This window comes from Apium graveolens, chromosome 2 (genome assembly GCF_009905375.1).
Source record: "Apium graveolens cultivar Ventura chromosome 2, ASM990537v1, whole genome shotgun sequence".
NCBI classification, from domain to species: domain Eukaryota; kingdom Viridiplantae; phylum Streptophyta; class Magnoliopsida; order Apiales; family Apiaceae; genus Apium; species Apium graveolens.
In genome coordinates this window covers 318,526,050-318,538,182 of record NC_133648.1, presented here as the reverse complement: position 1 = coordinate 318,538,182, position 12,133 = coordinate 318,526,050, and the positions used below count along the sequence as shown (strand labels likewise).

Sequence of the window (12,133 nt, the reverse complement as noted above, 5' to 3'; positions counted from 1 at the left end):
TGCAAAGAAGTACAAACAGTGTAAACTGTTCGCCATAGTGCCAAAGCAGCCTCAAGAGGAAATGGCATCGGTTCTGAGTCCCATACCCTTCACCATATGGGCCTTAGACATTGTCGACATTCTTCCCACCAGCACAATACAGGTGAAATACTGTATCATCACTATCGATTACATGACCAAGTGGGTCGAAGCCAAGCCACTTTCCGCCATAACCTAAGAAGCTGCCAAGAAATTCTTTCTTAAACAAGTCATCCTAAGGTTCGGAATTCCAAAGGTATGTGTCTCGAAAAATGGAACACAGTTCGTCGGGAATAAATTCTGAAAGTTTCTGCATCACTTCGGAGTCTAACAAAAGTTCATCTCGATTGCACACCCATAAGGAAACAGGGCTATCAAAGCAGTAACGAAGATAATATTTCAAGGAATTAAGAAAAGATTGGGCGAGGCCAAAGGAAAATGGGCCAATGAGCTCCTTGGGTTTTATGGCCTTACCGAACAACTCCCAGGTCATCCACCGAGGAAACACCCTTTAGAATGGCTTATGGAACAGATGCCCTATTTTTGATCAAAGTGGGCTTAGAGTCTTATAGAACAGAAGTCTACAATGTGGAAGTCAATAACTTTGGACTAAGGGAGAACGTAGACTTCTTAGAAGAAGAAAGAGAGGCTGCTCACCAAAGAAACGTAAAATATCTACTGCGGATCGCCCAACACTATAATTCGAGAATTAAGAAGAGGTCATTCGGTGTTGGTGACTTAGTCCTATGGGAATTAGCTACATCCATGCCAACAAGACAAGGGAAACTTCAGCAAAATTGGGAAGGACCTTAAGAGGTGATTGAGGTCATTCATCCCGAAACTTACAAGTTGGAGACACTGGCTGGAGAAACCATCAAGAACACTTGGCATGCTAGTCGCCTTCAGAAATTTTATCAGTAAGAAAAAATTCTTTTATTCTCATTTGTATTTAATGATTAAAAAGTGTTACGACTTAATCATCAATGAAAATGCACTTCCTTCACACAACTTTATTACTTAAAATTATGACAAATTGAGTGGGAGAATGAGTATTATCTAGGGGCGATATCGAAGACGATAAACCCTTTACCCGCCACATTTGGTTTGCTTAAAACGAAAGGGCGAATAAATATTATCAAAGGGCAATCTTAAAAGGAATAATATCCTTCCCTCTACGACTGCTATAATAATATAACTTGGATTGACACGACTAGGATGAACGAAGAATATTTAAGGGCAATCCTAGAAAAATACATTCGCCTTCATCCTTACCTTTATAATTTCTGTCGATAAATGCACACTATTGCCGAAGGAACGAAGAAGGTATTGTCTAGGGACGATCCAAAAAAAGACAAGTCCTTCGTCCTCAACCTAAAAACTTGACACAAAATTTTTACAAGTAAACTTTAAGAGCGAATAAGGTCTCGTCTAGGGGCGATCCTGAAGAAAACGAGCTCTTCCTCTCCCAGGATAAAAATAATAATTAAAGTTTCACTTAAATTTCTCTAAGTATACTTTTTGGCCGATGGAACGAAGGCTCACTCGCCTAGGGGCAACCCAAAGAAGGCATCCCCTTGTTCATTCACCCAAAAGACAAAATCTCTTTCGTGTTAACGGCCCAAGGTCTCTCTTCCGGCTAAACTTGCCCCCTTAACACTCGGGGCCGAAGATGGACACTGCATAAAAAACTGCTAAGGCAAAAATAAAGCCGAAGATGCAGAAATACTACGCAAAAATTATTAAGGCAAAAAATAAAGCCAAAGATACAATACGAATAAAAATAACAAAATGCTGACAAATAAAAGATATATTTAAAAATAAAAATTTGCCCCAAGGCGAGTTAAGATACAAGGCCCGAAGGTAAGACTATCGAGTAACAAATAAAAAGTTAAAAAATCTAAGACTGAAGGTCTTCACCGGAGAGCTCTTCGTCTTCGGCGGAGGAGACCGGAGGAGCTTCCACGGCCTCCCGACCTATGGGGTCCTTCAAGATGTCGTCCAACAACTGCTTATAATCCTAGCCAAGGTCGTGGGCCTTCTCCAGGACATAATCAGCGCTGAACTGGAAGCAACGCTCTTCGGTCTGGTCCAGTTGTTTCTTTGTCGTGCGAAACTCCTTGGGGTACTTCTTAAGCTGGCCATTCCTATTAGCGGTCCTCGTATTCACCCGGGCCAGATCCTCCTTCATCCACTGCTTGTCATTTTGTAGCACGGTCGCCTGGTCGATCGGGGTTTTATTCTGTAGCTGAACTCTCCTCAGCTCCTCCTCGACCGAAAGTAACCGTCCACTCTAGCTCATGAACTCTGACCATACGCCCCTTCATATCACGAACCCTGTCCTCCACAACAGCGGCTCAAGGAGTGACCTACAAAAAATACACAAGCCAAGAAATATGTCAGATAACCGAAGGATAAAAGACGATGAAGGACTAAACAAGTAGAAGCAAAATAAATATTTACAAGGGATAAGAAGGACATAAGCTCTGTGTAGGCTTCGGTCGGAGAGGCCGCTGTAAAAAATGACCGGTCGGCTGGAAGATGAAGACCGTGGCAGAGGTCTGAAGCCACCTCCTTTGTAGCCTGCCTCACCGGGTACACCGCGTGGTCAGTCATCAGAACCGCCCAGTTAAGGACAAAGGTCTGAACGACCCCCTCTTGATTCCAGAGCCGTTTGGGAGGGCCTTCTTCTCTCATAAATTCCAGGTCATCCATCTGGATGTCCTTAGAAGCAGGAGGGGCCTTCTGAAGCGGGACCGCCCTCTCAGCCCCCAATCTCCTTCATTCACCGAGGGGTTTGGGACAACCTTCTTCCCGGCCTCCTCGGCCTTCTTCGCTTTCTCTGCAGCCCTCTTCCCGGCTGCCCTAGCCTTCTTCCTCTCGATAAAGGCTTCACGGGAAGACACTGAAAAAGGGAAAACAGAAGAAAGATATGAGCAAGCTAATGCTACAAATGTTAAGTGTACAATGCATAAAAACATAATGAAGAATTAACTGTAGAATGAAGACAAAAGGAAGTTATGTATATAAAAAGAAATACAAGGAAAAAAGCTGTTACCCCCACCCCACAAACTGATGATCCAATCCTTATCCCGAAACTCATCAGGATCGAGCTTGTCGACCTTCGCATCCATCAAGGATGAATATAAATCTTTCTCTACGTCGCTCAGGTTTGGCATCAGGAGCGCTGAAGGGTTGACCTCATGCCACACCGATATCTTGGATAACTTTGGCCCACTGATAAAGCACTAGTGGGTGTGGGTGGTCTTATTACTGGAATTTTGTGTTGTCCAGTCTGCTCGGCCAGCCTGGCGAGCAATGTTGTAAAAACCCGGGCTCTTCGGGTTCCTCTGGAAGTCGTAGTGGAACCGGAAGAGCCGGGTGAGCAGTTGAATACCGGCTTGAAGGCACCAATTTTGGAAGCAGTTTATATGAATGAACCCATTTGGGTCCATCTGCCCCAAGGCGATTCCCATCTGGCTGAAGAGACGCTTGAGAATCTTCAACAATGGAACTCTAAAACCGCATTTGAATGTTGCCTTGGAAATACCCACAACACAATCTCCGTTGCCCTTCGGCACACCCGTAGTATCGTAGATCCGCTCGTCCCCCTTTGCGGCATACAACCAGAAGTAGGCTCGGGGAACGGAGTAGTCGAAATACATCTGCCCCACTCTCTCCTTCGACAGCTCCGAACGGTTGTTAGCCATAGGGTACGCCGCTAGCGAGCCAAAGTGATCCCTCCCAGTTAGCTCAGAACGAGAGGTAGAGGTTCCAACAAGGGTGTTCGCTCGGTCCATGTCCCTGTATTCGAAAATAAAGAGACAAATTAGTCCATTTACTCAGATAAACGACAAAGAAAAAATTAAAAAGACAAGTGACCGATTACATGTCCTGAGACCGAACGAACGACCCAAAAAGAAAGCGCTTAGAGTCGGCTCCCGAAGGATGTTCTACATACGAAGTTTTCCGAAGGAAGTTCTTGCCCGCAGAACCCTTCGCATGCCATCTTTAAACTCAACAGGCAAAAGGAAAAAAAACGGAACATCACTTACTGATTTCGAGATGTTGTTCTCCGGAGATTGGGTGATCTGGAATAATGGAGTTTGCGTTGGCCGTCTTGCTAAAATTTGAGAGTGTTTTTCTGGTACTTGGAGGCAGAAAGTAAAAAATAAACTAAGTTGCAGGGAAGTATTTATATTGCCGCCCAAAAAAGGAACCTAAATGTTTGGGTGCCAAAAAACCCCCTCCCGAGCTTTTTAAAATGGACGTCCCAGATGAAAACGATTGGAATTCAACGGTTAAGATGGTGCCATGAAACGACGGATAGACAGTTAACCCCATCAATGCACCCACGATACTACCACATGGATGAGTGAAGACCACGACAAAACTGAAGGATTGTCCTAGGGTTTACGGACCCCAAAATGGGCCAAGATCGATGTTCATCGGCCCGACCGTAGGCTCAACCAAAAGACAGGGACATATTAGCTATGAGCCTAGTAAGACTCGATGAACGAAGGCCCATTGGTCGAGCATACTATTGGGCCGAATTTCCAGCGTACCTTAAGACCGAAGGCCCACACCGTTCTACAGGTCAAGGCCCATTATCCTCCTACCGTTGAGATTCCTCGATCATAACGACCCAATTTCACTCCTCGTCTTTACTCCAGAAGTAACGAGCGAGCATTTATGGTGGGTTTGAGTATAAATACCCCTGGGAAAGTAAGACGCGAACAATTCTATCAACATACTCTTATATTCTCTCTACTTTCTTATATTTCCAAAACCCATTCTACATCCAGATCACTTATTCTTACACCCGAGGTGAATCGGAGGGACTCTCCCTCGCATTCGCTTCCTTTTCAGGTAGCAGCCGAAGGGCGTTCTTTGCAGGTCGAAGGTTGTTCTTTCTTATCGAAGGATTCTGGACGTAACAACTACAAATCGTTCTCCTTTTGAGGTGGTGTATGACATCAATCCATTCATTCCGGTGAATCTACTTTCTTTTCCAAAAAGTGACATGATACATGTAGAATCGAAGAAGAGATTTGAAATATTTCAAAATATTTGTGCTAAAGTAAAAGCTCACATTGAAAAAATGAACAAGCAATACCCAATTTTTGACCAATTAATCCGATTTTTGACCGACTAATCCGCTATTTTTCGATTTTTAACCGATTTTCGTAAAAAATAATTTTTAACCCGATTTTCGCTTAATCAATTCGATTTTCTACCGAATAACGATTAATTGCCGATTAATCCCAATTAATCACCAACTTTTACAAACACTAAAAATACTAAATAAAAAATAATTTTCTGTAAAAAATAATTTTCTGTAAAAAATATTTTTAACCCGATTTTCACTTAATTATTTTGATTTTCTACCGATTAGCGATTAATAATCGCCAACTTTGTAAAACTTTTACAAACACTGAACATACCAAATAAAATAAAATATGTTAATACTGAACCCGTACCAAATATTCAAAACCTCTCCCAGCTGTTAGAATTGGGGGTTTAGGGTTTATCACTGACATCCTTTCTCGCTCTCTACTTTGAATCTCTGTAAGTCTTCTTACACACACACACTTGCCATGTAATTTCATATAATTGTGTATGCTTTTTGTGCGTACTTTAATTGATCCCTATTTTTAGCTTAATTCATGAATATTGAAAGTTGTTTAGATTAGTGTTCATTTTATTATGACCTTAACGTAGACGACATTTTGTCGACAAATGTCATCTACTTGGTGCGGTTAAACTATAATACGAGAAATGGGGTATAATTTTGTAGTTTGATTTACGCCTTGTTTTTAGTGATCTCTTTCAATCGTAATTGTAAAATATTTTAAATTAAATTTACGAGAACAGTTAGATGTAGTAGTTAATTATTCTAAACAATGGTTTCAGGTTCGAGTCCGCCAAGCTCTCTAGCAATGCAGGCTCTTAAACGAGGTTCAATCCCTTCTTTAGTGTATATATGTATCCTCTATATGTATGTGTTTATACACGGATCATTATTTACTTATGTAATTTTTGCAATATTTATGAAAATGTATGTTTGTTGTTAAATGTATGCTCTGTGCGCAGTCTATGAACTTGATTTGCATGTTTGATGTTAGTGTGGTTATGATAGATCTCGTGTTTAATTTTTTAGGTGGTGAATATAAAATATATTTTAAGCTGATCTGTGATCTTTTTGGTTAGATATTGAATGTGATTGTGTTTGTTTTGTAGTGATTAGTTATGTGATTGAAATTGCGTTATGTAATCGCGAAGAGATGGTTAATATCTGGACTTGATTTACGGATTTTGCAGTTATTAAGAATTGTGCTGTTGCAATTTTATTAAAACGATCTTCGAATATTACATTATAGACCTAGGAGTCCCAGTGTTACTATGCATGCCTTTTTGGACTCTTCCGAAAAGCTTTATAGTCTCTGGTGCTAGGGAAGTCTTGTTATGACCTTTAAACGATTTGTGTTTTCTTGTCTTTGTGTTTCTGTTCTAAATAAATTAATAGTTACGACTTTTTCTTGTTAGGCTCTAGGTTTTTTAGTTTTATATGTGAATGTATTAAATTTATCATTCAATAATTCAGTTACATTATTCTAAATACAGACAGATGTATTGTTGCAATTATTTTGAATGCAAAGCTGTCTAAGCAGCCTCTCAACTAGATTTGGAATTTAGAATAAATTGGGGGCAAGAAATTGTTAGGTTCTAATTTGCGTATTTAATGGTGTTGGATGATAGTGAAGGAGATCTCTAATCTTGCTCGTGGATCGAAAGCTTGGTGTCGTGCAAGGTCGTCATATGCTGCTTCAGTTCCTTGTGATGCACCAAAAGTTAAAAGGACAGGGAAACGGATGCCTATAGGCGAGAGACGTGTCATGGTCGAATCATTTGTGAACAGGTATTATTCATCCTTCAATTACTTAATAAGTAATTTTCACCCAAGTTACGTATCACTTGTGATAGCAACTTTAGCAGAGACATCTAGTGGTCATTCCTTAACAAGTCAATGGGGTTCTGCTGCATCATTCAGTTCATTAAGGTTGTTAACCTATTTTTATTTTGGCTGAGTGAGGAAAGAATATCTGAACAATTTCTAGTCAAAACTCGAAAGGCCCAAAACCCTCACTGAATTGCTCATGAATTATTTTTTGCCTACATACCTTAAATAAAAATTTTCGTGCAGTCTTATATTCCTCCACGGTCTTTTGATAGGTTTTTCAAGACCACCCTTCTTATTTAGGTTATTTCTTACATAAAAGATATTTGTTAACAGTTTTTTGTTATCAATCTCTGGCTTGAATGGCCGCAACCTTTTCTGCTTATGTATGTTATGGTTTATAAATATATGAAGTAGACTTACTCCAGTAGTAAGGATCGTCACCCATATCTCTACCTTGACCAAGCATGGCAAAATATATTATACTATGTGTTGTTTCAACCCATTGATTCACAAAATAAGGTCGATTATTTCACAAGTCTACTTATAATTAGGTAACTTACACTAGAGCTGTTAAAGTTTAGGTTATAGCCTTCTCTGTAATGAGAATACTTTATATATATATATATATATTTGCAGAAACTTGTCATATGCAGTTTTTCTCTATATTTTAGTAGTGGTCTTATGCGGTGAGCTAAATGTCCACATATGTGTCTTATTATCCAATATTATAACTATCTTTCTTAACCAGATATATAACGGATATAACAAGAGAGATCCTTCAATTTTACGGTAAAGAATCAAGTCACCAGAAAGTTAATACAGACATTTATAGCCTTACATTTTCAAATAAATTGAAGAGAAAGAGGAACAATTCTGCTATGAGTAGGTGATGCTCAATCAACATCGCTACTATCAAGTGCATAAATGAATGCTTATTATAATTCTGTCCCATTTGAATTGTGGCGAGAGTGCAAAAAGTATAAAGTGCATTATGCTCGATCAGTATTGTTTTTAAGTTTCAACATTATGTTTTTTCATAGTAAAGACACAACTTTATTTGTAGATGCAGCCACTTCTACTTGTTATCCTGACACGTACATCTAAAGCAAGGAAAATATTATTTTTGTATAGATACCGAGGTGATAATTTAGGGAAGTTCCCAACTGTTTCTCGTGCTATGCAAGAAGTGGGGGGATCGTACTACGTTGTAAAGAAAATAATGCAGGAGCTGGAATACAATTCCAAGTTGCCTTCCTCAAATGCCAGGAAGGAAGTTTCATCCGAAACAGAAGTGAGGGATAGTCATTCTTCATCTGGCTTAAAAAGCAATGCTGAGAAAGCTCAAAAGGAAGAATTTAATCAATGCATTCGGCAACCATTGGTTGATGTTTCATGTGCAAAAAAATCTGAAGATGCTGAAGAGGAAACACACTTTGAATCCGTGTCTAATGTTGATAGTTCAGAAAGCCAAAATGAAGAACTTCAACCTTCTAATGAAAATTCAATTCCGAATATACCAGACAACAGTAAAGAGGAAACGACATGTGAATCTGTGCCTGATGTTGATAGTTCAGAAAGCCAAAATGAAGAACATCAACCTTCTCATGAAAATTCAATTCCGAATGTACCGGAGAACAGTAAAGAGGAACATCAAAATTCTGCAAGGTTAGTGTTTATTTATTCTTCTGAATTTTTTCTCAAGCTGCTTTATACTGTGACTAGACTAGATTAAATTTAAGAGAGATCAAGGTGTGGATGTGAAGCACAATTGAACTTATAGCCACCAGAAAGAGTTAAGATACGCCAGTGGTGTAATGTGTCTTTAATAGTGTTTATTACAATTGATTCTATACTAATGTTCACATCGGATTCCATGACCCAATATATTTTTGATTACAAGGTTTTGTATATATATAAAAAGAAGTTGGATTTGACATTGTATTTAACATTGTATTTAACATTTGTATCTCGGATCCCTTTAGATTATATATAAGCTTTTGTGTACGAAAATAGAACTTAATAAAAAGTATCTTTGCCCTGATTTTGTTTAGTTAGTTCCATCGAAGCTTTTGATCTGACATAAAATTAATTTGTTTTGGGGCAAGATATAGGTATTAATGGTGATTCAGATGATATAATCTCATTCAACTTAAGTAAACATATCGTTTGGATTATATGCTTCATTTCATCAGATGATGTGTTTTTTCAAAAGTTGGGAAAAGGGGTTGGTTTTGGTATTTGACTTTCTATAGTTGGATTATGGGGAATAAATAACTATCATATTTGGTATAGTGGTATTAGTTTTTCTGGTAGTCTTAGACTATTCTGTTTGATTTTACAACTGCGTTCATAGTTCATACTTTTAAAATGTCTATATCCAAGTCTAAGTAAATGATCCAAACCCCAAGTCTCAAAGTAAACTGATTGCAAATATATGTTTATTTAAGAGAAAATACTTAAGGGGGGTCACCTAAAATCATAGTGTAGACTGTAGATTAGTAGGTTGACTGTAGTAATATGCACAAATCCTGCTTTTACCAAATGCCCCTCTGCATTCACATATAAAATACTTTGCATCTCACGTAAGTTACATGAGTACGTACTTAGGGCCCTCAACCCCCTACTTCTATAACACGATTATGACGGCAAGATGCTATTGGATAAAAGATTGAGTCATGTATACATTTGTGACCGGAATTACCTTAAGAAGATTGATTATAATCTCCATGTGTATGTAACTGTGTGTATGCTTGTGAACTACATAAATTAAGCTAAAAGCTGATTGTACAGGGAATTAAGTAAAGAACAGACGGTAGAAAAAATTCAGACAAAATCATCTATTTGGGGGACTTTGAAGTCTGCTTTCATTAACATATGGAAAAAGGAGTAATAGTGTGAGCCCTACAGGTTAGTGTTTGGAATATTCTGATGAAAATTATACATTTCAGTATGCTGTGGAATTTTCTTAACATATGATGTTTACTATTTTTTAGGACCTAAAGCAAATTATGGTTCTGTTACACCACTATCTGATTACCAAATGATGAGTTGAAGAGCAAATGATATCTGCAGGGTTTCAAAGCTCCATTTCATAAATATAAGATTTGTAGGTGATTTGGTAAGAGAATGTAAATTCCCTGGTTCCGTCTTTGAGTTCACCCATATTTTTGTTACAATCGACATCATAATTAGTAGGCTTGTGTATAACAAATGCATTGGCAGATCGTAGCATTTAAAGATCAAAAGTTCTTGAAATGTATTAGTTTTGGCCTATCTTTGTAAGAAAAAACACAGAAATGCATGATGAATATAAATTGTCAAATTTTTCCTGACCAGATTGATCATCTTGTGATGTTACAGTGCAAGATAAAGAGGATGAGTGGTAGAGAGCCAAAACTTGATTCAGAAACCAATCTCATCCTTTCTGCACAAAATATGGTTTATTCGTGGGGTTAATAGATTAATTAAATACAGATACATCGCTGAGGACCTGATACATCGCTGTCTAAATTCAGAGACATTATTCCGATTAATTCTTTTTCCCTTGTCTCATCCCAAGCTAAATCTGTTGATAAGCTCTCTTTCAAGTGAGTAACCACAAAATTCGTAGGTCTGTTGTCGGAAGCTGTAGAAACACACAACAATGCTATTTCTACAGCTTTCCAGACAGAATTACCGTCAACATTTTCCCTTATCCTCGAATCAACAACTACTTTGATGTCCCCGTCCTCGATCCTAGACTTAACCCACTGAACAATGTTCTCACGTTCATCGTCGATCCCTATAGCTGGTTGGCCTGTGATTATTTCCAAGAGGACGATTCCAAAACTATAAACATCACTTTTCTCGGTCAATCGATTTGATCTGTAGTATCTGCGAGCTACAAGCAAATTAAGTTATAAACACTGCTTTCACTAGTATTTAGCTTTGTCGCGTAACTTCCTACTGCAACAAAATATTAAGGTTAGGGCCGTTAACGAATCGAGCTGATCGTTAGGCTCGACTCGACTCGTTTAACTCGACTCGACTCATTAAATAATCGAGCTCGAGTTCGAACAAGAAAATATGCTCGTACAACTTATCGAGTCGATCCGAGTTTTACAAGTGGTCGACTTGAACTCGAGTCGAGATTGACTCGAGATCGACTCGACTCGTTACACTCGACTCGAACTCGACTCGATAAGCAATATGCATAAAAAATCTAAATATATACATGAGCATGCTCTATTCTCTACATGTGTCTTCCTAATTGGACTGGACTTCAATTTTATTTTATTTGGGTTGGGTCTTGTTTGGACTCTAATTGTGAAAAAAGACCAAAAAAATTAAAAAATTATTGACCAACTCGAACTCGACTCAAAAAGTTCGTGAACAACTCGAACTCGACTCGGTTGTTAACGAACTCGAGTTCGAACATGAAAATCTGATCGTTAAACTTTTTGAACTCGACTCGACTCGTTAAGAAAAAACTCGAACTCGAACTCGTTAAGGAAAAACTCGACTCGACTCGGAGGTGTTAGCAGAGGACCAGATAAGTATGCAAATTTATAAGTACATTTCCATACGTACTCGGGGTCAAGGTAGCCAGGAGTTCCAGCAACTACAGTGGTTATGTGGCTACCAGCTTCGAATGGAATAACTCTAGACAAGCCAAAATCCGCAAGTTTGCCTTGAAAATTCTGTCAGTAAGATATTTGTCGATTTGACATCTCTGTGGATTATTGGTGGCTTGCAACCATGATGCAGATACTCAAACCCTGTGATATATCTGAGTCAGCTTGTTAAACTGTTTTAACCTCATCTTAATAAGCCATGAAATATACACAATCAACTAATCTACTGTTTCCTCCTCAGTCCAAACGTTGACAATGGAATTAGCATAATCTTGTTGCTGATCTAAGTTATATTTGTATATGAGAAGATAGTGTTGCATCAATTAGGTCAATGAGTAAAATATGGCCAAGTCTTGTATAATTCAATTCAATGTTCTTCTCAATAACATTCGAGTGACATCCATGATTCTGAATACCTCGTAAAACTTGTTTATGACAAGTATTCGATCTGCAGAAAACTTCGTCCCTTCAGGATTCGACCCAGCCTGGCTACCCTGTACAGGGAAACCTGAAACTCACCCCTTCAGCAAGTTCTTCAGCATTG

At 38.6% G+C, this 12,133-nt stretch overlaps 1 protein-coding gene across 1 annotated transcript; it reads left to right on the top strand.

The window, feature by feature from the left end:
* Window positions 1-5,450: 5,450 nt before the first annotated feature.
* On the top strand, window positions 5,451-10,336 carry LOC141708940 (uncharacterized). Its single transcript, XM_074512791.1, has 6 exons — window positions 5,451-5,583; window positions 5,929-5,973; window positions 6,775-6,934; window positions 8,108-8,641; window positions 9,767-9,883; window positions 9,970-10,336. The coding sequence occupies exons 2-5, from the start codon at window positions 5,955-5,957 to the stop codon at window positions 9,864-9,866; spliced, it is 813 nt and encodes a 270-aa protein (XP_074368892.1). The 5' UTR covers window positions 5,451-5,583; window positions 5,929-5,954; the 3' UTR covers window positions 9,867-9,883; window positions 9,970-10,336.
* Window positions 10,337-12,133: the final 1,797 nt, after the last annotated feature.

Bases quoted from the DNA above. Each gene is read 5' to 3' on its own strand.
- LOC141708940 (XM_074512791.1), top strand. The intron at 6,935-8,107 runs GTATTATTCATC...ATTTTTGTATAG, and splicing joins GTCGAATCATTTGTGAACAG to ATACCGAGGTGATAATTTAG. The intron at 8,642-9,766 runs GTTAGTGTTTAT...CTGATTGTACAG, and splicing joins GAACATCAAAATTCTGCAAG to GGAATTAAGTAAAGAACAGA.